A 27,258-nucleotide genomic window follows, 5' to 3' on the forward strand; every position below is an offset into this window, starting at 1 on the left:
ATGTAGATAAACAAAGAGAAATCATAAAGTTAAAAAAAATGTAAAACCCTAATGATTGAAAGGTCAGGTAAAAAAAGCCACAAAAGAATTATGTTTTATGTTTGTGAATGGCAACATGATGTGCAAGATTAAAGAAGTTGTTATTATCCTAGTAGGAGGTAATATTGGACAAGTTAGATCTCAGAGTGAAAATTGGCTTGATAGACCATGAGCTTTACTTTTGCAAGTTAGTTACAATGGTTGGCCTTCACTGGACATATTCAAACAAGGCTGCCATGTTCTTCAAACAAAATAACACAAGTTTATTACACAAAAGGAAAAGAGAGCAAATATTAAGACAATTTAGAAAAAATGTTGACATAAACAGCAAAAAGATTAAACTCTTTTCCTAGTAATAACATTTACAGTTATTCAATCTCAGAGAAGTATCACTCCTATCTTCACTCTTCAATTTTCAATTCAACTGACTTTCCTTAACCCTTCTTTTAGGACCGCTGAAACTGCTTAATGCTTGCTTTAAGCTCTGATGGCCTGAAGATATTTTTCCAGCTGTGATGATCTTGATTCTTTTTAATTTTGATAACTTGGAGATTTCAACCAACTATCACAATCTGGAGACTTCTACAAACGAGAAAAAATAGGATTTCCTGCTGGGATGACTTCTGCTTTCCAGAACTCAACCAACTAGTGGCCTCTGACCATCTGTTTCTCTATCATAAAGCTCAACCTTATAAACATTCAGTAATTAACTCCCCAGGTAGCTGATTTAGAGACCGCAATTTCCCTTCCCACGTGGTTAAAGATGCCCTCCAACGCATCTTGTCTACATCCCGGACCTCCGCCTCAGACCCCACCCCTCCACTGTAACAAGGATAGAACGCCCCTGATGCTCACCTTCCAACCTACCAACCTTTGCATAAACCAAATCATCCGCCAACATTTCCGCCACCTCCAAACAGACCCCACCACCAGGGATATATTTCCCTCCCCAGCACTTTCCGCCTTCTGCAAAGACCGTTCCCTCCGTGACTACCTGGTCAGGTCCACGCCCCGTACAACCCACCCTCCCATCCTGGCACTTTCCCCTGCCACCGCAGGAACTGTAAAAGCTGCGCCAACACCTCCTCCCTCACGTCTATCCAAGGCCCTAAAGGAGCCTTCCATATCCATCAAAGTTTTACTTGCACATCCACTAATATCATTTATTGTATCCGTTGCTCCCGATGCGGTCTCCTCTACATTGGGGAGACTGGGCGCCTCCTAGCAGAGCGCTTTAGGGAACATCTCTGGGACACCCGCACTAATCAACCACACTGCCCTGTGGCCCAACATTTCAACTCCCCCTCCCACTCTGCCAAGGACATGGAGGTCCTGGGCCTCCTTCACCGCCGCTCCCTCACCACCAGACACCTGGAGGAAGAACGCCTCATCTTCCGCCTCGGCACACTTCAACCCCAGGGCATCAATGTGGACTTCAACAGTTTCCTCATTTCCCCTTCCCCACCTCACCCTAGTTCTAAACTTCCAGCTCAGCACTGTCCCCATGACTTGTCCGGACTTGTCCTACCTGCCTATCTCCTTTTCCACCTATCCACTCCACCCTCTCCTCCCTGACCTATCACCTTCATCCCCTCCCCCACTGTACTCTATGCTACTTTCTCCCCACCCCCACCCTCCTCTAGCTTATCTCTCCATGCTTCAGGCTCACTGCCTTTATTCCTGATGAAGGACTTTTGCTCGAAACTTTGATTTCGAAGCTCCTTGGATGCTGCCTGAACTGCTGTGCTCTTCCAGCACCACTAATCCAGAAGCTGACCGAATCATTTAACTTCCTTGCTGATCCCAAGGTTTCTCCGCAACCTTTACATTCAAGTGCTTCCAACTGTCTGAGGTATGGCTTGCTAAACTTAAGAAATGTCTTTAACTTATCCAATTTGTCACAACCTACAGCATCTACTGAAGGAAGATAAATTAGTTTTCTTCCAACTTAAAATGGCTTACTGAAGAAAACCAGGAGAGTTTTGACTACTGCAAACATAGTGGCTCTTCTGGTCTGACAGGTTTCTGTCTGTCTTGCTAACACCCAAGCTGATGAGTTATCTGACAAGCAATCATATGGTTGTTGACAGGCAGAGGACATTTGTAATTGATAGCTGGCAACTAGTTCAGACCAGAGTCAAGATAAAGACTGTAATTTCCCCTCCCACATGGTTGATGACGCCCTCCAACGCATCTCACCCATGTCCTGCACCTCTGCCCTCAAACTCCACCCCTTCAACTAAAACAAGGACAGAACCCCCCAATCCTCACTTTTCATCCCACCAACCTCCGCATTAGCCACATCATCAGCCGACATATCCGCCACCTACAAACGGACCCCACCATCAGGGATATATTTCCCTCCCTACCCCTTTCCACTTTTTGCAAAGACCATTACCCCGTGACTACCTGGTCAGGTCCATGCCCCCCAACAACCCACCCTCCCCTCCTGCCACCTTCCCCTGCCACTGCAGGAATTGCAAAACCTGCGCCTACACCTCCTCCCTCACCTCCATCCAAGGCCCTAAAGGATCCTTCCACATCCATCAAAGTTTCACCTGCACTTCCACCAAAGTCATTTATTGTATCTGTTGCTCCCGATGTGGTCTCATTTATATTGGGGAAATTGGAGGCCTTCCCGCACCAATCAACCTCACTGCCCTGTGGCCAAACATTTCAACTCCCCCTCCCACTTTGCCGAGGACATGCAGGTCCTCCTCCACCACCGCTCCCTCACAGTTCAATGCCTGGAGGAAGAACGCCTCATCTTCCGCCTTGGAACACTTCAATGCCAGGGTATCAAAGTGGACTTCACCAGTTTCCTCATTTCCCCTCCCCCCACCTTACCGAAGTTTCAACCTGCCAGCTCAGCACCATCCTTACGACCTGTCCTACCTGCCAATCTTCCTTCCCACCTATCCGCTCCACCCTCCTCTCCAACCTATCACCTTCATCCCCACCTCCATCCACCTATTGAACTCTTGGCTACCTTCTCCCCAGTCCCAACACCCCCCTCTTCCATTTACCTTTCCACCCCGGAGGCTCCCAGCCTCATTCCTGATGAAGGGCTCCTGCCTGAAACGTCGATTTTCCTGTTCCACGGATGCTGCCTGTCCTGCTTTGCTTTTCCAGCACCACTCTCATCTTGACTCTGATCTCCAGCATCTGCAGCCCTCACTTGCGACTAGTCCAGACCAATCAGTTTCACTTCTAAGTAGCTCCTTTATCCCAGTTTGTCTACACATTGCTGGAACTTACAGCTATACAAACAGGGTTCACAACAGATTCACTTACTTTAAATCATGCAGCATCCTTGTAAATCCTTGGTTTATAAAGCAGTTCTGTCTCATTTCAGTCAACAAATTGAAAAAGCATAAAAATAAAAAAAACTTGGCCATCACAATAATGACTCACAGATAATTATGATTTGGAGGTGCCAGTGTTGGACTGGGGTGTACAAAGTTAAAACTCACACAAATCACTAGATTATAGTCCAACAGGTTTATTTGAAAGCACTAGCTTTCAGAGCGCTGGTCCTTCATCAGGTGGTTGTGGAGGATAAGATCGTAAGACACAGAATTTATAGCAAAAGTTTACAGTGTGATGTAACTGAAATTGTATATTGAAAAAGACCTGGACTGTTTGTTAAGTCTCTCATCTTTTAGAATGACCATGTTGGTTTCAGTTGTTTCATATGTAAATCCCAGACCTTTTTTAAAAGTTACATTCTCAAGTAGGTGCCATGTCAGCCCAGATAATGCATTGAAGGTGTGAGGTACCCTGTGTGAAGCTGCCTGTACCCCAGTGTTCAAAGTGATTGTACTTCTAAAAAAGGGATTTACAGAATCTTGCATGAATTCATACAGTTTTTGAGCAAAATAAAATGTAATTCTGCAAGTAGAAATTCACCTCACAGACTTATATATGTGTGTGTGTGTGTGTGTGTGTGTGTGTGTGTGTTTAGTGCAGTCACCTATAGTGTGATATGAACCCAAGGTCCCGGTGGAGGCCATCTCCATGGGTACCGAACTTGGCTATCATCCTCTGCTCAGTCACTTTTCATTGTTGCCTGTCTCGAAGTCCACCTTGGAGGGTGATCACCTGAAGGTCCGAGTCTGAATGTTCCGGAACGCTGAATTTTCCTCCGACTGGGAGGGAACAATCCTGGCTGGTGATTGTTGTGCGGTGTCCATTCATCCATTGCCGTAGCCTCTGCTCAGTCTCGCCAATGTGCCATGCTTCAGGGCATTCTTGCCTGCAGTGTATGAGATAGACAACGTTGGCTGAGTCACGTATGTACCATCTCTCTGTCGCAGAAATTACCCAATTGAACAGAGACCACACTGAGTGGGTGAAATTGAAGAGCAGTTTATTATAAACGATATCGCTGGAAGAGAAATTGACGAGGCTGACACAGAACTGACAGTCTGTACAGGTAGATCAAGGGTTCTCTTCCTCGAGCAGTGGACATAGGCAGTCTTATAGGGGTACAGTAATACGGTGTGAATTACTGTACAATCAAGAGTAAAGCACAATCAATGGGAGGACAATCAGCCGTCTGGTAGTAGTAATCAGTCCCTGATTGAGTTAGGAGATTCCAATCTCCTATGAGAGTAGATGCTAATGTTTCTTATCCTGGCATCAATGGGTTTCTATTGTGGTCAGTCCGCAAGCAAAGTACCTTGGTGCCTCTCAGTCTGAGCATCCTTTGTGGAGTTCCAGTATGTGTGAGGAGCGAGGCTGCCCTTAGGGCTTTGGGAGAGGCTGTGTTTATTGAGGGCTAGGAAGTCTATTGTCAGGCTGTCTTGGGGAAGTGCATTTCCCAGCCTGGAAGTGGCTTGAGTCATCTACTGTTTGCTGCCAGTGTCTTAGTTAGACTGTTTGGTCAAGGCTAAGGCACTCTGGGTAGTTTCTGTTGTGGCTTAGGCAGACGTGGCTCCTTATATTCTTTGCATCTATGCTGTGGGTGGACAGGGAAGTGGATTTTCTTCCACAATCTCATACGCTCACACATACACACCCACACACAAACCCTCTCACAGACTTATATCCCTTACACTTACACTTACACACATACACACACTCTCACAGACACTTCTATCCCCCCCACACACACACACACGCACACACACACACATAAGTTTGTGGGGTGAATTTGTACTTGCAGAATTACATGTTATTTTGCTGAAAAACTGCATGAGTCCATGTAAGATTCTGTAAATCCCTATTTTTAGAAATAGAATCAGTCTGAATATTGGGGCACAGACAGCCTCACACAGGGCACCTCACACCTTCAATGCATTATCTGAGCCAACATAGCACCTATTTTAAAGTTCACTTGAGAATGTCATTTTAACAAAAGTCCTGGGATTTACATATGAAAGAACTGAAACCAACATGGTCACTCTAAAAGATGAGAGACTTAACAAACAATCCAGGTCCTTTTCAATATATAATTTCAGTTACATCACACTGTAAAACTTTTGCTATAAATTCTGTGTCTTATGATCTTATCCTCCACAACTACCTGATGAAGGACCAGCGCTCCGAAAGCTAGTGCTTTCAAATAAACCTATTGGACTACAACCTGGTGTTGTGTGAGTTTTAACTCCACAGATAATTGTTAGACAAAGAACAAAGAAAATTTACAGCCCAGGAACAGGCCCGGCCCTCCAAGCCTGAGCCGATCTATATCCACTGTCTAAACCTATTGCCCAGTTCGTAAGCATCTGTATCCCTCTGCTCCCCATCTCCTCATGCATCTGTCCAGACACACCTTAAATGAATCTACCATGCCTGCCTCTACTACCTCTGCAGGAAGTGCGTTCCAGGCACCTACCTCCCTGTTAGGCTTTATTTAAATTTTAAACCAAGCAAGTTTACTGTGATGGTTCAAGGCATTGTCCTGAAAAATAAACCAGCAAATGGCTATCACCTATTTTGTTGAGTTGAGTTGAAAGTACAGTGTGTACGCATGTTCGAATATAGAACGTTACAGTGCAGTTCAGACCTTTCGTTCCTCGATGTTGCACTGCCCTGTAAAACCAATCTGAAGCCCATCTAGCCTACACTATTCCATTCTCATCCATATGCCTATCCAATTACCATTTAAATGCCCGTAAAGTTGGCAAGTCTACAACTGTTGCAGGCAGTGCGTTCCACGCCCCTACTGCTCTCTGAGTAAAGAAACTACCTCTGACATCTGTCCTATATCTATCACCCCACAATTTAAAGCTATGCCCTCTCATGCTATCCATCACCATCCAAGGAAAAGGGCTCTCACTGTCCACCCAATCTAACCCTCTGATTATCGTATATGTCTTAATTAAGTCACCTCTCAACCTTCTTCTCTCTAACGAAAACAGCCTCAAGTCCCTCAACCTTTCCTTGTAAGAACTTCCGTCCATACCAGGCAACATCGTGGTAAATCTTCTCTGAGCTCTTTCCAAAGTTTCCGCATCCTACCTCTAATACGGTGACTAGAACTGCAGGCAAAACTCCAAATGAGGCCTCACCTGAGTTTTGTACAGCTGCAGCATGACCTCATGTTTCTGAAACTAGATCCCTTGAAGAATAAAAGCTGTTCTTTCTGTATAAAAAGAACAGGGCCCTGTGTATTAATACATGTAGCTTCACTGAATACAACAAGCCCAACCAATGATCCTAAACTGGGTGTCAGCATAATTCTTTGCACAGTCAGAATTATCCAGCAAATATTGTCCAAATTCAGAATCACATTTAATGTCGGATTGTGTTGCGGGTTTTGAAGTGCTTTATGACGTGTTCTTGGCTGAAAGTCCAGACAACTTTTAGCCTGTTGAATTACATTTGCCACTTTTCTGCCACTTGACTAAACCATTGGTGTCATCCTTTAGTCAACAGCCATCTTCTTCACTATCAACTACCTGGCCAAGTTTCATGAAATCTGTAAGTTTCCCAATCATACTTCCTACATTTAAATTTAAATCATTAGTGTATATTACAGACAGCAAGGTACCCAACTCTGAGCTCTGTGGAACACCACTGGAAACTGCTTTCCATTTGCAAGAGCATCCGTCGATGATTACACTTTGTTACTTTTGAGTTGACAGCCCAAACCTGAAAGTTATCGAGACCTTGCTGCATATTGATATGGACTGCATTATAATCTGAGGTATTGTGCACGATGTTGGACATAATGTAATCGTTAATTAACATCCACAGTTTTGACGTTATGGATGGTCATTGATGAAGCACCTAAGATGGTTTTGACTAGGATACGACCCAGAGGAATTCCTGCAGAGATATCCTGGGGTTGAGATGATTGACCTCCACGAAACCACAGCCATTTTCCTTTGTTCCAGGTATAACTCTAGCCAGCAGAGAGTTTCCCCTCCTGAGAAAACTATTGAGCCTGGTTTTGCTTGGACAACTTTCACTCCATTCTCAGCCAAATGGTGTATTGATGTCAAGAACAGTCATTGTCACCTCCCGTCTGGAACTCAGCTCTTTTGTCCATGTTTGGACCAAGGCTGAAATGAGGTCAGGAGCTAACTGGGCCTTTAGATACCCAATCTGAGTATCAATATGCAGGTTTTTGCTGAGCAGATGCTGTTTGATAGCTCTGTCAAAAACTTCATTCGTCACTTGTTTTCTTGAGATTATGTGGGAGAATCCTAAGTCTTCTATATGAACAATCGATAGTCAAAGGGTTAGAATAATGCTACCAGTGTAGGTTCAATTCTGCAGAGGCTGAGGTTACCATGAAGGACTCTACTTTTCAATCTCTCCCCTCACCTGAGACATACTGACCTTTAGATTAAACCAACACAGTTCATCTCTTTTTAATCAAAGACCTGCCCTCTGGGCCAGTAGGATTATGGCAACATTACATCTTAGCAAAAGGCTGGTAAAAGCACAGGGTATGACCAGTTAGGGATCAAAACAGGGTCTGAAGGACCTGGAGGTAAGAGGCATGATTGAGGTGATAAATAAATATTTCACATTTATCTTTACCAAAGAGGTTGATACTTCCCAGGAAATGGAAACAAAGGAGGAAGTGCTTTCACTAGATGGGTCCAGAATTGATAAGCAGGAAGTGTTGTATAACCAGTTGCTTAAAGTTGATAAGATATTGGGACTGGATGAGATGCAGCCATGGACATTGAAGGAAGTAAGAGTTGAAATAGCAGTATTTCATAGACTTGGGATGATTGCAGTGCATTATTTAATTGCAGACATTATGCCCTTATCTAAAAAGGGCTGTAAGGATAACTACAGCAATTACAGACCAGTCAGTTTAACTTTACAGGTGGGAAGGCGCACAATTATTCAAGATATTAGGAATAGAGACATGAGAAAGGTAGGTTGTTTAGGAAAAGCCGGCATGGATTTCTGAAAGGAAAACCATGTTTACCTAACTTGTTCATGTTTTTTGAAGAGCTAACAGAAAACATTGATGAGGGTAGTGCTGTTGTTGTGGAACTTCAAAAGACTTTCAATGAAGTGTCATACACAACTTGTGAAAAAAAAGATAGTTCATGGAATAAAAGGGACAATAGCAACATGGATATAAAATTGGCTGAGTATAAGAATCAGAGAATAAGTCCAAGGATGTTTTTCAAACTGAAGCAAGGTTTGGAGTGAAGTTTCCCAGTGGTTGTGTTACAACTCAGGGTAAATCTCCTTTGTCAATTTTAAACCAGCAACACAGAAAAGATTTACCCTGTGCAGTAATCTGTGAAAAATCAAGAGGCCAAGAGCTATTTAAAGTAAAAAGTAACAACTTTATTTTTACTAGTACAACAGAGAATAATTAACTAACAACTATTTACAACCTCGTCCTCTAACCTATCGTTTATTTTCCCTTCTATAATACTTGTCCGATAAAACCCCCAATTAAGATTTACCAAAATTCAAATTTCAAAACCAGGCAGCTGTCAAATCTTCCTTTTGTATCTTTCTCTGTAGATTTTCTTCTTCTTCAGATTTCTCTTTCAGTGGTCGCTGATAGATAAATGTACCTTTAAGAGTGCTAATTTTCTGGGCAGTCTGCAGATGTTGGTGGCTTGGCAGCTCTGTCTCAACTGTTCACGTTTTCCCGGTCTTATACCCCCAAAGCATTTTCTTCAACAAGTCTATCAAGGCGTCGTTCATGAGGTGGTGGTCTTCTGACTGGCCTCCTTTCATCAAGTTTCCCTTCACCTTGAGACTGCGGCTGCTTAGGCTTCCTGCCAACCCTTCTCTCACCTTTTCTCGAGGTCATGGGAGCGTGGGACTCTGGTTTTGTGTCACTGGATGTTATGGGCACCTTCCTGTCCTTCTGAGATTCCTTCTTGAGCTGCTGTTGGTGGCTTGGCAGCTCTCTCTCAACTGTTCACATTTTCCCAGTCTTATACCCCCAAAGCATTATCTGCTCTTGAAATTTGAATTTTGGTAAATCTTCATCAGGGGTTTTATTGGACTAGCATTATAGAAGGGAAAATAAACGCTAGGGTCAGGGAAGGAGTTGTAAATAATTGTTAGTTAGTTGTTCTCTGCTATACTAGTAAAAATAAAGTTGATACTTTTTACTCTAAATAATTCTTGGTCTCTCGAAGTTTCACAGATTACTGCACGGAATAACTATTTTCTGTGTTGCAGGTTTAAAATTAACAGAAGTGGGTTTACCCCATGTTGTAACAGTTGGTATTGGCACCATTGCTTTTTTAAAGCCTTGTTAATAACCTAGATTTGGTGCAGAGGGGGCAACTTCAGAGTCTGCACATGATACAAAATGTGGAACTTGTAAACTGTGACGTGGACAGTGAAGAACACCAAAAAGACATTGACAAGTTGGTGGAATGGGCAATTAAGTGACAGATGATGATGAGGTGTGAGATGATACATTTCAGCAAGAAAACCATGGACAGTCAATATAAAATAGGCCTACAGTACTTAACAGCAGAGGAACCTAGGTTCTATATGTGAACAGATCATTGAAGGTGATATGATAGATAGGGAACACCAGTTGATAAAGCGCATACTGTGCTTTATTAATAGGGCCATAGAATACAAGAGCAAGGAGTCTATCCTGAAATTATACAAGATACTTGTTAGGCCTTAACTGGAGTATGGTGTACAGCTCTGGGCACCAAGATATGGAAAGGATGATATGAAGACGGTGCAGAATGATTCCAGAAATAGAAACTTTGATTTATGAGGACAGATTTCAGAGTTTGAGGCCATTCCCTTGGACAGAAAGATAAGAGGAAATATGATAGAAGTTTTCAAAGTCATACGAGGTCTGGATAGAGTAAATAGGGAGAAACTATTCTTGCTTGTTGAAGGATTGAGAAGAAGAGGACACAGATTTAAAGTGATTTGCAAATGTAGCAGATGTGACGAGCAAAAATCTTTTCACGCAATGAGTGATTCAGGTCTAGAATGTACTGCCAAGAAGTTTGATAGAGGCAGCTTCAATTCAGGGATTCAAAGCATTGGCATTGGATAATTATTTGAAAAGAAACAATGTGCACGGATTTGAAAAAAGAGCAGGTACATTACACTAAATTGTGGTGTTCATTGGAGAATCAGTTCAAACATTATGGGCTGAATGGTTTACTTCTGTGTTTCTGTGAATTTTTCCACTCAGTTGTGAATGATTAGAATTACTTAACCAAAGGGTCCTGGATGAATCAGGAGTGTATTTAATGATAAAGTTGACAGATTTTTGCTCACTCAGAGAATAAAGGGATGTGGGGTTTGGGCAGGAAAATGGAGTTGAGGCAGAAGATCAGCCATGACCATAATCAATCTTGGATCAGGCTAGATGGACCATTTGGTCTCTTCCTGTTCCTCTTTAAGTTAAATAAAACCAATTTCAAATTTGTAGAATATAATTTTTTATACTACGATAAAAACATTTTTTATGAGGTATGATTTGGCATTTCAGTATCTAACATCAACCATCTTTGCTCTTCATAAAGTGTTTAACGAGGAAACTTCTGACCCCAGCTTGTTGCGTGCATCTATCCCCCTGACTTCAACATTGTTGTTTTCTTAATATCTCCAACTTCTCTCCTTTAGCAAAAATCCACCTCTTTGAATAAGATTTTGGTCACAGCTGCTGATATCTCCAAATTTCCCAGGTTTGGGGAAAGTTTCATTAGATTGGGAAATAGTGAATGTAAATCCTTTCCTTTAAAAAGAAGAGAGACAGAAAACAGGCAGAATTTTCCCAGGCCCTGAATGATGTGGGCTGATGTGAGAAATTTGGGACAATTATGTGGAGTCTCAGCAAGGCCTTTCTTGATGTCGGGAGCAACAAGTCGCATTTTCAATCTTCCAGACGTTGAGATGAAATTCTTGCTAGTGAGCAATGAGAGACCTGTTAACATGAATTATTGCTCATTATCACTCTCATTATCACTTTATTAATCTGCAGGCTTCAATTCTATTGTTCAACAGATGCAAAGGGCGGCACGGTGGCACAGTGGTTAGCACTGCTGCCTCACAGCGCCAGAGACCTGGGTTCAATTCCCACCTCAGGTGACTGTCTGTGTGGAGTTTGCACATTCTCCCCGTGTCTGCGTGGGTTTCCTCCGGGTGCTCCGGTTTCCTCCCACAGTCCAAAGATGTGCAGGTCAGGTGAATTGGCCATTCTAAATTGCCCGTAGTGTTAGGTTAGGGGTATGGGTGGGTTGCGCTTCGGCGGGTCGGTGTGGACTTGTGGGGCCGAAGGGCCTGTTGCCACACTGTAAGTAATCTAATCTAATCTAATCAAAGGATATCCCAAGAATTTCCAGTATGAAACTCAGAGCAGGATCTTGGCATGTCCAGCTCACCACTTGCTCCTCCTGACCTCCATCGTGGACACCTGGTGCCAAACTTTAAAGCAGTGTCCACATGCACTCCCCATCCTGATTTGATATGACTTATTTATTATCACAGGTGTTTTGTTATTGTATTGTATATCATCGCCACTCTCCAACGCCATCTTAAAACACAGGAAAATAAGCCAAAACACAGAATATAAAGGGACAAAATAAAGACATGAAGAAAATACGTTCAACTTTGCAGTTCTTCTTGTTAAGAGCTCTGCCATGGGTAATGGATCTGGTGGCCAGGCATGAGCCCCCTTCACTGTGCTGCTGCCATCTGTCCTCCACCAACGCCCTTGCCACCATGAGTCCTCATTGGACCTCGCCAGTGCAGATGTCACTGATTCCACTGGGCACCACACTGGTCCAAACTTGACTCTGCCACCACCATGAGTCCACTTCAGGCCCACCTTGCTGATGCAGCCAGTACTGATGTTATCAGGTCTGATACTGGGCCCGAACTCACCTCCATCTCCATGAATCAGACACTCGCCTCCAATGCTGCCGTTACGAGTCCACTACCAATGCCATCACCACAGCCATGCTCCTCAAGAAGTAAAATAAAAGATATAAAATATTTAAAACATGATAAAAAGAAAACCAAATGAATTGTAAAGAAAAGCAGTCAGAGCAGATGACCCCCGGGCTCAGAAATCCTACTCGATCACCATCTTACTGGATCTAAACCAGTCTGAAGAAAGGCACTGTACCAGAAGTTTTGATTCTGCTTTCTATCCACAGATGTTACTAGACCTGCAGAATTTTCCCAGTCATTTCTGTTTCTGTTTGCACTTATGAAAGGAAGTTCATGTTTATCCAATTTATTAGAGTTATTTGAAGAAGTATAGTGCTGATTATAAAGGGGAACCAGTGGATGTTCTGTACTTAGATTTCCATAAGGCTCCACTTCAAAGATGGTTGTAGAAAATAAAAACTAACGGTGCAGGGAGAAACATATTGGCATTCATAGATGATTAACTAGTTAACAGGAAACAGACAGTAGGCACAAATGGGTCATTTTTTGATTGTGAAAATGTAAGGAGTGTTGTGCCACAGGGATGAGTTCTGAGACCTCAACTTTTTAAAATTTAAGTAAATTTCATGGACAAAGGCACTAACAGGGTGTTTGTTAAATTTGCTGATGACACAAAGACAGGTCTGAATGTAAGTTATGAAGAGGACATAAGGAGACAACAAAGGATTATAGGTATGTTCAGTGAATGGATAAAGATGTGGCAAATGGAATATGCTGTGGGAAAATATCAAGCATTCATTTTGGCAGGAAGGATAAAAAAGAAGCATATTATCGAAATGTTGAAAGATTATAGAGCTCTAAGATGCAAAAGATGTTCTAGTGCATGAGTTGCAAATGGTTAGTATGCAGATACAGCAAGTAATTAGGAAACTAATAGAATGTTATTTATTACGGAGAGTAAATTAAAAGAAAGTCAGGAAGTTATGCTTCATTTTTTACAAAGCTTTGGTAAGACTACACACAAAAGTTCTGAGAGGTCATGAGAGGAGGTATGGAGAGGATGTTTCCTCTGGTGGGCAAAATAAGAACAAGAGGTCATTGTTTTTTAAAAATAAAGAGATCATCCATTTAAGACAGAGATTAGCAAAACATTTTCCTCATGGAATGCTTTTCCTCAAAAGATATTGGATGCAGAGTCTTTGATTTTTTTTAGGCAGAAGGAGACAAATTCTTGATAAATATGAGTTTGTAGCATTGCTGGGATAAGGCACGAATGTGAAGGAATGACTTATTGAAAAGCGGAGGAGGCTCAAGCTGCTCAGGGGCTGAATAGTTGACTCCTACTCCTAATTCATATGCTATCATGTTCATATTTTCCTTCAGGTTTTTATTAAGCCCTTAGGAGTGCCTTTCTATTTTAAAGGTCTTATACAAAGGCAATTTGACACAATAGTACTTCTCCAAAATTGACAGAGCAGCTCAATGCCTAATATTAAAGACAGAAGTAACCAGCTGATTATCTGTTTTTTACATTTATTGCCATGAGAATATAGTTTATAACGTGTACAGATAGACTCTTTTGCTAACCATTCCTGTATCTGTCTCACCTGAGTAATCTCATTTAAAATAGCTTTCAAACATGTAACCTTGCAATAGCTGCCTTGACAGTGGAAAACATTGGAAGCAAGGACTGACATTGAGATGTTTCCATTTTATTAAACCAATAATATACTTAACATATATTATTTATGTAAATAAATGCTACAGGCTTAGGAAACATTGTTTCCATTCAGATAAGGTCCATTAGCCACTCAAATTTTACTCTTTGTGATATGGATGGCCCTTTTGATGAAATTGCAACCATACCATTCAGACTCAAAATTCAGAACTCAGTGAATCTCATTATAGTTTTAGAACTGAAACAAACATAAATGAATTGAAAAGAGCATTGCAGTTTTATGAGATTACATCATTGTATTTTATTGGGCCACTAGGGGGCCAGCAGACCAGAACTCTTCTATATTTTATTAATACAGTTGTCATCATGTTGTCTGATGAAACAAATTGAAAAGTCTAACTAATAAAATTACAGTTTGAACAATACAAAGCTGGATGAAATAAAAGATTCTCCATGTAATAAGTATAGATTTAACGAAAAATCATTCTTGGTTTCTAATGTTATAAATCACACCATTAATACATCTGTATTTAAACTTTACAATGGTAACTTGGATTTACATGTTTGAACACCAGCTTGTTCAATATTTAGCATCAATGGGTTGTGAAATAGGTAACTGTTCCAAATCCTTCAGCATACTTGACAGATGTAGTTAATAACAGTCTCAAGTCAGAATCTTCCAGGCCTTGTTGGAGGCAGCTTTGGAGGCCATGTAGCCTGGAAAAAGAATAGGGAAACTACATCAAGATGACACCCCATCATGACCCAGAGGTTCCAGAGAAAGAGTTATCATGTTCCATGGAGAGAGGCAGCCACGTGGTCTAATAAAGGCACTGTATTCTTTGCTGACTGACCTTCTCCAATATTAGACCTAGGGAGCCTGGAGTCTGTGAACTTAAAGAAGGTGGCTTTTTAACTACAGGTGTGCAAGACATCAAAGCATCTTCTCCACCCCCCAGTGATGGATCTGTATCCTCAGATGTAATCATTTCAGTGGAGTGGTGGCCTCTATGTACTAATGATTCTTTTTGAGCCTTTTAAAAAATATTTTGTGGCCTCCAATTTTGAGGCACTCTTTCGCTAACCTATCTGCCTCAAGATTGCCTATTTTACCCAGGGTGATTGCTGGGGCTGAATGCTACATGCCCTCTTACTAAGCTGTCCATGTGGCAGTCCTGGAGACAGACTCTCTCCATACATTTGTCACCATGTTGTGAACAGCACACCTCATTGAGGTTGACACCTTAAATTATTTTCTACATTGGGAAAATTCTAACCTGGTTACCATGGAATCAATCCATATCCAATACCATCCAATAGTAAATAAATATTCCAACAGAAAGTGTATTGATGGGACTGGTCAATTGGTAAATATTGCAGATTGCCTGGCCTTTAACTTCCTCTTTTCCTTTTATTATGATACCAGAGCTTTAATGGTTAAATAATAACATCAGGATGTACAAACCTTGCAGTTCTTTGAGTTTCAAAGGCTGAAAGGTAAGTCTTCAAAATGATAAAGGAGAGACAAAAGGCAACCTATTTCCTTGGTAGCGACTTAATGTTATAAACGTGAAGTCATGGAGCAATTTTTCACACTTCTGTACCTAATCGGTTGTGGATGTCAGTCAATTGAAAACTTGCAGCTTGTGTTTGATAGTTTATTTTGTTAGGTTAGAGCATCAAGAGAAATGGAAGAAAAATGTGTAAGTGGAATAGAGGTAAAGCTATCCATCAAATAAAAATGCAGCAGATTTGAGGGACTGGATCACCTACAGTTGTTTCTACAAAGCTGTCAAAAAGAAGACTAAAAATCACACAACACTAGGTTGTAGTCCAACAGGTTTATTTGAAAGTACAAGGTTTTGGGGCAGGTGCTCTGAAAGCTTGTACTTTCAAATAAACCTGTTGGACTATAACCTGGTGTGTGACTTTTAACTTTTGTCCACTCCAGTCCAACACTGGCTCCTCCACATCAAAAAAAAGACTAACATTTATATATCTTGCACAGTCATCAAAGCAGTTCACCAATTAAATATTTTTAATGTGAATTGCTATCTATTGTAGGAAACACAACAGTCACTATGTTGTGGGAACTTGCTATGTGCAGTATGACAATGACTGGGACACCTGTGGTAATTCTGTCTCCTCTTTGTAAGTTTTGTATCCCCCTGAGAGAGCATCTGGGGCTCCAATTTCATGTTTCATCTGTCAGACTGCCAGGGCATTGTAACAGCTGAAGAACAAACAAGCTGGCTAAAAGCAAGCAACAGAGAAATTATTGGGGTTTACCAGTTTATGTACTCGATACAGTTCTCAATTTCTTTTCCACTCTGACCTCTTGAGCCACGTTACTTTCCAGATCATACCACTGATGGCCATCCCTTCAACTGTCCGGGCTTGAAGCTCTAGAATTCTCTCCCTAAATCTCAATGCATTGTAGTTTTCTTAAAGCTGCTCTTACAAACCTACATCTGTGACCTAACTTCTGGTCACCTGTCTTTGGACTGAACCTTATAATATTTTGATTAAATATTAATTTTGGTCAAGCTTTACCGAGGGTTTCTTTCCATAAGGCCTAGAGAGATTTTTTTGCTATATTGTCACAAACTGCCTCACTAAAGACCAAACACATATCAATGGCACCCATCTCATCCAATGCTAGCTTGATTCTATCATCTTGCTGTAATTGGAAGAACTCAGCACCCACCCCGGATTTCCAGGCACCAGTGCTATCTTTAAATCCTGGCCAAACACCCAACCAAGTACTGGCATTGCAGAGTTGTCCTTCACTGGCAATGTACTAGGACAGAATCCCCAAACACACACTGTTCATGACACTTTCCTCATTCTTTTGTGGGACATGGACGTTTTTGGCTGGACATCTGCCCATCCCTTATTGCCCTTGAGAAGGTGGTGGTGAGCTACCTTCTCAAACCACCACAATCGCTGTGTGTAAATTGACCCACGATGCCCTTACGGAGGTGCTGTCAAGGCATTGTGGAGGTGCTGTCTAAGGTGATTTAAGGTGAGGTAAGATGTTGCATAACAAGTTTATGTGATTTGGAATGCAATGAGTCATACAGCATAGAAACAGACCCTTCAATCCAACCAGTCCATGCTGAACATAATCCCAAACTAGGCTAATCCCATCTACCTGCTCCTGGCCTATATCCCTCCAAACCTTTCCTATTCATGTATCCATCCAAATGTCTTTTAAATGTTGTATTTGTACCCGCACCCACCACTTCTTCAGGAAGTTCATTCCACACATGAATGACGCTCTGTATAAAAAATTGTCACTTATGTCTTTTTATTAATCTCTCTCCTCTCACCTTAAAAATGTGCCACCAATCTTGAATTCCCCATTTTTGGGAAATGACAACGATCATCAACTCTCCCTATACCTCTCATTATTACATAAACCTCTACCAGGTCACCTCTCAACCTCCTATGCTCCAGTGGGAAAAGTCCCAGCCTATTCAGCCTTTCCTTATAACTCAAACCTTTCATACCCAGCAACATCCTGGTAAATCTTTTCTGAACCCTCTCCAACTTGATAATATCCTTGCTCTAACTGGACAAGCAGAACTGGACACAGTGTTCCAGAAGAGGCCTCACCAATGTTCTATACAATCTCATGATTACATCCTAACTCCTAAACTCAAAGACTGAGCAATTAAGGCAAGTGTGCCAGATGTGTTTTTAACCATCCTGTTTATATGTGACATAAACTTTAAAGAATTATGTACCTGCACCCTGTTCTACAGCACTACCCAAGGCCCTACCATCAATTGTATAAGCCTTATCTTTGTCTGTTGTACCAAAATGCAATACCTCTCATTTATCCAGATTGAACTCTATCTGCCATTTTTCAGCCCATTGACCCATTTGATCAAGATCTCCTTGTAATCTTAGAAAATCTTCTTCACTGTCTACTATGGCACCAATTTTGGTGTCATCTACAACCTTACTAACCATGCCTTCTATATTCTCATCCAAACCATTTATATAAATGACAAACAAGAGAGGACCCAGAACCATTCCTATGGAATACCACTGGTCACAGGCTTGCAGTCCGAAAAGCAGCCCTCCACCTTTACTGTCTGTCTCCTGCCATTAAGCCAGTTATGTATCTAATTGGCAAGCTCACCTTGAATCCCACATGGAGAAAGTGAGGACTGCAGATGCTGGAGATCAGAGCTGAAAATGTGTTGCTGAAAAAGCGTTGCAGGTCAGGCAGCATCCAAGGAGCAGGAGAATCGATGTTTCGGGTATGAAGAAGGGCTTATGCCCGAAACGTCAATTCTCCTGTTCCTAGGATTCTGCCTGATCTGCTGCGCTTTTCCAGCAACATATTTTCAGCTTGAATCCCACATGACCTAATTTTACTAATTAATCTACCATGCGGAACCTTGTCAAAGGCTTTAGTAAAAGCCAAATAAACAATGACATACAAATGGAAAATTAATAAGGACTTGGATTGGAAAATTGTACAGGACTCAGAAAAGGAGCAAGAAACTAAGATTAGCTCTTTCAACAACTTGGCAAAGGCATGATTAGTCTTTTGGCCTCCTTCTGTATACTATTATTCTATAACTGTATGATGTACAAAACAAGAGAAGGGCAGTACACATTGGTGTTTAGAAGTGTTCAAATCTTCAAGGTGAACTAAAAAATTGTCTAATTAGTTAGCCAGTTAATTAATAAACAATCTTACAATTCCATAACACATACAAGTTTCTTTTAGGTAGAATGAAACACAAAGACTAAAAAGGGCACAATACCAGTGTCTCCACTAAGAATGTGAGTTATAAACCATCACTCCAATTGCACAACGTTTTTTCCTAAAGTATGTAAATCTATGCTTCACAGATACTTAAACTAAATGTGTGTCTTTAATCTCTAATACTGATATTGTATGGAGAATGTACTTGTTTAATATTCGGAAAAATGCAAAACCACAAAGTAGGAATTTTTTTTGCTAATGGAGGATGATCATCAATGCAGCGATGGTAATAGTTGCAGTAGAGTGAAGAATGTGTTCAACTGTTACGGGGGTCTCTGATTTGTGAATGCTCAGACTTACAAACGCTCATACTTACTAACGCAATCCCATCCAGGGATGTAATTTTAAAGAACTGACATACGAACATTTCCTGTACTTAGAACGGCTGCTTTACATTGTCCTGCATTATGCTCTGATTTGTGTACAAATCAACTTGTGAATAAACTCCAGCATGGGACCTATCCACAACTTAGGACTGTCTGTATATGTAGTTAATTAATAGTATATAGTAAAACTAAAATACAGAATCGAGCCTCTCGATGTCATATATTTTCAATTAAAGAAGTTTGTCTTTCTTTCTTTCGTGAGGTACTCAAGGTTTAAAGAAACACAGTTTTAAAATACAGCTGGAATAATTTATAACCAGCAGGGTGGGATCTTGATGGTGGTCAGAGATTATTACAGATCTTGCACTGAGAGTTTGAAACTGTCAAACTCAAGCTAATATACTGAATGTTTTTAGCTTAGCTTATTGATGTTGAGCTTCAGGCATGTAATTCAGCAGCAACAGGCAGTTTACTGGTTCTGGAGAAGGTAATTAGCTCTTCTGCAATCAAATATTGTGATGGTACTTTTTTTCAGGCAAATTTGCTAAAGTCAATTTACCTTCTAAATGTTACATTACTATTGGAGTTTGTTGGTGAAAACTGCACTTAGGTTCACCAGGGTAGCAGTTCAAAGAAGTGGGGAAAATAAATGTTTACATCCCAGAACACCCTTTCTCAAATTGAGTCAGATATCTCTTGGCATGAGATGGGTTTGTTAATGTTTCACCTCTTAACTTAGCCCAATGCCCCAGCTATCTAAAAGGTTGTGTGGCTTCCACAAAGATTTCAAGTGCTTGTCTCTACACAGAAGAGTAGTCTGATCTGTATTGGAAATGAGGATTCTGACTCAAATCAAACAATTTGGCCCCTAGATAGAACAAATACCGATGGAAAATGGAGATCTAAAATAAAAACAAAAATTGCAGGGGAAACCCAGCTACTTTGGCAGCATCTGTGGGGAGAAAACCAAGTTGACATTTCGAGTCCTGTGGCTCTTCATCAGATGTCAGAGTTATGACGAAGAGTCACTGACTTGAAACTAAACACCTGTTTTCTCCCCACTGAACATTTGGCCATGTGGCTATAAATTCTGGGAATTCCGCAGCAAGTAACTCATCTCCCAACTCCCAAGGCCCATCCACCATCGAAAAGGCTTAAGTCAGGAATGTCACGGAATAGTTTCCACTTGCCTCAATGAATGCAGTACCTCTAAGTCAAAACAGTCAACTTTACAGACTTCCCATTAGCCACCTTAAACATTCACTCCCCCAAAACAATAAACAGTGGCTGCAGTGTGTGTCATCCACATGATGTACAGCAAAAACTGACCAAGGATTCATTAACAGCAGCTTTCAAGCCTCCAATCCCTGCTAACCAGAAGGATAAAGGCAGCTGGGAACACCAGCACCTCAAAGTTCTCACACCATCCTGATTTAGAACCGTATCACTGCTCTGACACTGTAGTTAAGTGGTGAACTGCCTTCCTGAAACGCTGCAGTCCATTTGATAAAGTAGGCCCACAATACTGTTAGGGAGGGAGTTCCAGGATTTTGACCTAGTGACACTGAAGTAATGGCAATATATTTCCTAGTCAGAATGGTGAGTGGCTTGGAGGAGAACTTGAAGGTGATGGTGTTCCCATCTATCTGCTGCCCATGTCATTCTAGCTGGTTGTGGTGTTTGGTTTGGAAGGTGCTGTTTAAGGTGCATTCCTTGATAAATTTCTATGGAATCTTGTAGACAATACACACTGCTGCTACTGAGCATTGGTGATGGAGAGAGTGAATGTTTGTGGATGTGGTACCAATTAAGTGGGATTCTATGTCCTGGGTGGTGTTAAGCTTCTTGAGTGTTGTTAGAGCTGCCAACATCTCACTCCTGACTTGTATCTCATAGGTGGTGGCCAGGCTTTGGGAAATCTGGAACTGAATTACCCACCGCAAGATTCCTAAGCTCTGACGTGCTGTTGTGGCCACAGAACTTATATTGCAAGTCCAATTCAGTTTATGGTCAATGGTAACCCCCCAGGATGCTTATAGTGAGGGATTTAGTGACGGTAATGCCATTGAATGTCAAGAGATGATGGTTAGATTGTTTCTTGCTGGAGATGGCAATTGCCTAGCACTTGTGTTGAGCCAATGTTATTTGCCACTTTTCGACTCAAGCCTGGGCATTGTCCATGTCATCCTGCATTTGGATGTGGACTGCTTCAGTATCTGAGGAATCACAAATGATGCTGAACATTGTGCAATCATTGGGAAACATCCTTACTTCTAACCTTATGAGGGTCATTGAAGTAGCTGAAGATGGCGGGGCCAACCATAGTACCCTGAGCAACTGTCTTGGAGCTGAGATGACTGACCTCCAATAACCACTTTCCTTTGTGTCAGGTATGACTCCAAACAATGGAGAGTTTTCTCCCTGATTTCCATTAACTCTAATTTTTCCAGGACTCCTTGATCCCATATTTGTTCAATGTAGCCTTGATGTCAAGGACAGTCACTTACAACTTACTTTTGGATTTCATCTCTTTTGTTTCTGTTTTGACCAAGGATGTAATGAGTTCAGGAACTGAGTGGCTCTGGTGTAACCCAAACTGAGCATCAGTGAGCAGGTTATTGCTGTGCAGGTGATGCCTGGTAGCACTGTTGCTGACACCTTCCATCACTTTACTGACGATCGGAAGTAAACTAAGTGGACAATAATTGGCTGGGTTAGATTTAGCCTGTTTTTGGCTTACAGGACATACTTAGGCAATTTTCCACATTGTTGGTTAGATACCAGAGTTGTAGCTGTTTTGGAACAGGTCGGTGAGGGGTACAGCACATTCTGGAGAACAAGTTTGCAGAACTATTGCAGGTTGTTGTCAGGGCCCATAGCCTTTCCAGTATCTAGCATCACTAATGTTGCTTGAAATCACATGGAGTGAATCACTGGCTGACAAATGACATCAGTGATGCTAGGGGCCTCTGGTTGAGGCCAAGATGGATCATCCACTTTGAAATTCTGGCTGAAGATTGTTGTGAGTTCTTCAGCCTTTTACACCGATGTGCTGGGCTCCCTCAATAATGAGGATGGCAATGTTTGTGGAGCCTTCTCCTGTGAGTTGTTTAATTAACCACCATTCGTGATTGGATGTGGCAGGATTGCAGAGCTTAGATCTGATCCATTTGTTGTGAAATCATTTAGCTATGCCTATCACTTGTTGTTTGGTATTCAAGTAGTCCTATTTTGTAACTTCATCAGGCTGACACATCATTTTTAGGTATGCTTGATGCTGTTCCTGGCACACCCTCCTGTATTCTCCATTGACTGCTGCAAGTCCTGATTTTAGTGGGTAGAGATTGAATATACACTCTACAGGTGGCAAAAACACCAAACACACTGTATGATTTCTGTGTAAATTTTTTTAGTGCCTCAAAAATCAAACACTTGTGCTTCATCTGTCCCTCAATGCAATTAAAAAGTGAAAGTCAGAATCTTGTGGAAGGATTTTTTTTCTGTAGTAGGTGCTCTGATGTGACTTCTTTGAAGATACACATGGTTTATTTTCCTCTAGTCAGTTATTTGTAGACCCTGTTTCATCAAAACAAATGGGTGTGCAGATGCCTAAGAGGGAATATAAAATGAGCCAGCTTGAATTCCTTTGCAGGCCTGTTGCTACTTATTACTGCATTACCCTTCAATGCTATGCTGATTGTGATTAATTCAGTACACTCATGCATTCCCTAGTAGGTGAGATCCCGTGCGCAGGGTGAAAATTTGCTGACAGAATGTTATTATATGCATTATTCATCAGTACGTCATGTTCCCTAAGTTATTCTTCCATTAGACTTATGGAACTCTTTTAGTGTGTAGCACACTATTGTACTATCATGTTGTGACAAAGCATCACTATTAGAAAATAATAATCCTCTGCAACCTCTTCCCCTCAAAAAAACTGTACTAATGTTTACATATTTTAAACAATTCCACAAAATGAATAGCTTGATACACCAGACAAATTAATAAGTGTATTATAGATGAATTTTTAAAAAGTGTGATTCAAGATTCAAGTCTCAAGAATGTTTTCATTTTGTGCCATTGTATCATGCTTGATGATATTTTCAGCATTAAAGCATTCCTTGGAGTGGCCTAACCCAGTTAGAGTGCTTTCATATCCCTCTAATAAAATTTTAAAATGTTTTAATCAGTTCTAAGGTATGTGATTGATGGTTGTATTCCTCTCCAAAATAGTGTAAGATTCCACACACTTACTGGCATGATTTTAATTTCTTATCACATGGTGCTTCCACATCCACTCAGTTCACTGGTTCCTCCCAGTCATGTGACATAAGTTGGACTTCTGAGTTGTAGCTACTCCCCTTTCCTAAAGTCTGCTTCAACTTCTCACAGTTCAAAGCTGTGTTGCCTCTTCTCCTCCCTAATAGTTCAGCTTGTATCCTGTTACTAGTGAGTTGAAGAGAATTTGTATTCTGGATAGTGTTTTTGTGGAAATGTTCATGGAGCTGTCATTATCACCAAACACAGGCTGTGCCTATCTGAGTTCCCTGTCACCTCAGGGACAGGATATGTACCTTCGGTTGGATCAGTCACAACGGCGATCTCCATACAGAATGAGCAGGATGATTGCAAGACAGCAGCTGGTGACTAGAATTCAGCATGGTATGTTTGTTATATCAAAGAATTCGATGTTTACAGGTCAAGATAATTCAGTAGTCAGATCTTAACAGCAACCAATCATAAAACATGTGCCTACTTGTAATATTTTAAGAGGCAATATCTTTCCTGTAATATCTTTATCCCACAGGTTTAGATCTTAATTTTTAAAACATTCAGGGTAGTTGGTATTTGCCATATTTTTCCTCATAACTCCATAAGAAGTTTTTCTTTTCGCTTACGGCTATATCTGTGGTAAGGTGCTGTAACAGGTGTGTAGTCAGTTGTATTCATGATGTGCCACAACCTTGTGTGAAGCCAAAAGTAGAACAGCACTGTGACATTTTTCAACAAGGTTAGATTGGTTAACATGTTTGTAATTGTTTAAAGTCTCCACTTGACCTTTTGTTGATTCATGATATGATTACTTGTTTCTGAAAGTCATTTTAAAATGATCGTGCAACTACAAGCATGATAAGCTACCACTGTTTTAAATTTTAAGATCGGCCACTTCTGTTTCATTGGCTTGAAATAACAACTCATTAACTAAGTCTAAAAACACTCAAATATGAACATGACATCATTGTGACAAAAAAAATGATACACAGCTGTTCTCCTCATTACCCAAACAAAAATAGTTTCCTGACACACTTCTTGAGCAGGCTCTGCCCCTTTTTATCAAAGTATTTAAATAGTTCCTCATTACTTGAAGTTATTCTTTCAAAACAGAATATTAACTAGTTGAGTCATCACCTGTGTACCTTTTAAGTTGGATTGCTTAGCAACATTGTTTAATCTTTTACTGCTGCTCTCATACCAACAATTTTAATCATCCTTGTTGATATTGTAGGCTGGTTGACTGTTCCACGAAAATTCCATCCAGTCTCATCTTGTGATCATTTATTTTGCTTTGTCAGTTATCTTCAAATGATATACTATATGCACTCCATTATGTTTTGGAAACTCTTTTGCAAAACCTTTTGGACATTTTGCCAACCTCTGCTTTTTCCAACTAAGGAAAGATCATTTCATGGATATTTTATTCCAGAACAATTTTTTTTCATTCAGTGATGTTTACACTACTACCTTCCCCTTCAGGCTTCTGTGGCAGTATCTAATGCAGTGTGACCTTTCCAAAGTAATTTTGGCAGAATGTTTTACAAAAGTAAACACAAACAGAATTTTAATACAGGGCCACTATTGCCATCGTTGTCATCAGTAACAACATCCTGAATGTCCATTTACAAATATCAATATTTCAGAACAGCTTTGAAACATGGGGAACAAATAATCATTAAACAAAATCTATCCATAGAATTACTACCCTGGCTTGAAAAATGGCAAGTTATTGGAGAGCAGCAATTGTTTTGCAGTTTTAATGTTCGTTGATCAAAAAAAGATTTTTGGTTGTGTTGACTCCAATAAACCTGTGATCACAAATGCATAATCACATCAATAAATCAGGAAATGCATTTGATCTGCATCAGGGAAATGTTGACAAAACAAGGACAGCGCCAGTTGCACAGTGTAGATAACATTTATCTCCAGAACATTCCAAATATTATCAGTTTTGGCAGGGATCCCCTGTTATGTATTTAACCATCACCAACAAGTTCAGAATGTTGCTTGCACTATTCCTAGTCAAGTTCATGGCCAGTTAAAACAAAAGTTGTCTTGTCTGCCTGAACTTGTTTGAGTGCTGTTTCATAGTATCATCCATTTGAGAAGCACCTGTTTGATTTCACTGGGCCTGTTGTCCTTGTCCAAAGACAAGGATCTCCTGAACTGCTACAAAATACTGCTGTTCTGACTAAATATATGTCCTACATTCCCTAATTTTCCTTTTTCCTTTAACATAGCAAATGTGCAGGATAACAATTACTAAAATGACCAATCGTGAGACTACAATTAGTATCAATGTAGAGTAATAATGAGACTTTTTCAATTCACATCTAATGCTTACAGCTGATACCAGTTTATAGGGAACTGGTTAATTTAGGCACAAGAGCCCTCTTGTGGCATAGTGGTAGTGTCCCTACCCCAAGACCGAGAGACTCATATTCAGGTCCCACCTGCTCCAGAGATGTGTAATAATATCTGTGAACCAGTTGATTGGAAAAAATAGTTAATTTATACACTCGGGGCTCTTTCTGGACCAGGTGGCAGAGATTGAAGTCCAACCCACTGCAGAGGTGTGTAATAGTATCTGAGCAGGTTGATTGGAAAAACCGATTTAACAATAAATAATTCAGGCACAAAAACAGAAATTGCTGGAAAAGCTCAGCAGGTCTAGCAGTATCTGTGGAGAGAAATCAAAGTTAAGGTTTCTGGTCTAGTGACTCTTCCTCAGCTCTGAGAGGGGGTCACTGGACCTGTAGCATTAACTCTGGTTTTGCTTTATAGATGCTGCCTGACCTGCTGAGCTTTTCCAGCAACATCTGTTTTTGTTTCTAATTTCATCATCTGCAGTTCTTTCAGTTTTTAAATAATTTAGGCACTTGGCTCTTGTGCCTCAGTGGATAGTGTCTCTACCTTTGATCCAGGAGGCCTGAGTTCAAGTCCCACCGTGACTCTTCTGAACAGGTGATTGAAAAGAAATTGCGTTAGTTGCATGTAAAATAATTAATTTAAGCATTCGGAGTTTTTGTGGAGAGTTGTGGTGTCTCTAACTCTGAGCCAAGAAACTTGGGTTCATGTTGAACTGCTTGAGAAATGTGTAATAATATCTCTGAACAGGTTGACTTAGAAAATATCTTCATTTAGGCACTTGTATGGTCCAGAAGGCCACAGCTCCTTAGCTACCCATTGACATTGACATTGATTGTGCAGAGATGAGTCAATTCTGACAAATGTTCTTTTAAACAAAAGTGATAATTTCTTTATAATGGATAAATGGGTTAATTCCAGTCCCATTTTGTTTCAGACAATAAAGTTCAACTATGTGTACGTATAAATTGTTTTGTATTTGATTAAATCAAAGTAGAACATAATACTTAAACAAAATGAGGACTCACACTGATTACATAGAATTTATTTAACAAAGAGCACCCTGAACAATATTTGTGGTTATTTATGAGCAAGTATGGCTCAAGAGGCAATAAGTGAACTAATTAATTCTCTTTTCACATCTCAAATATCAACCAAGTCCTAAAATTTGAATCTGGTAAATGTTTCTTATTTACTGAAGGTAATTCAGGAAATTCTTCTGATCTTATACAGTAACTGTAATTTGGTAAGATGTGTGAAAATAAATTATGACCTGCCCCCCTCAGCAATACAGTAAAGAGGCATTTTCCTGACTTAGCAGTACCAGTGGGGAGCACTTGCTACCATTGCTGTTAGAGAAATGTTTATTGTGCATAATTATGAACCTCTTAATTCCTAATTGGAAAATTGGGCATAGGGTGCCCCTCAATTTATCGTATGATTATTATCCAATTCCTTTTAGAAAATTG

The 27,258-nt window shown here is 40.7% G+C and overlaps 1 protein-coding gene across 4 annotated transcripts in view; it reads left to right on the forward strand.

Annotated features, from left to right (window-relative positions):
* The window catches only part of stard13b (StAR related lipid transfer domain containing 13b), a 514,228-nt gene that overhangs the window by 341,586 nt on the left and 145,384 nt on the right, over positions 1–27,258 (forward strand). The window contains exon 1 of one of the 4 annotated variants that reach the window (XM_072577225.1): positions 23,529–23,809. The exons of the other annotated variants lie outside the window; for them this stretch is intronic. Coding sequence (XP_072433326.1) covers positions 23,641–23,809 — 169 coding nt within the window. The 5' untranslated portion in view covers positions 23,529–23,640. Of the gene's footprint in view, positions 1–23,528; positions 23,810–27,258 lie in introns of those variants that run through there. 4 annotated transcript variants of the gene reach the window in all.

The sequence above is a fragment of the Chiloscyllium punctatum genome, chromosome 9 (genome assembly GCF_047496795.1).
Source record: "Chiloscyllium punctatum isolate Juve2018m chromosome 9, sChiPun1.3, whole genome shotgun sequence".
NCBI lineage: Eukaryota > Metazoa > Chordata > Chondrichthyes > Orectolobiformes > Hemiscylliidae > Chiloscyllium > Chiloscyllium punctatum.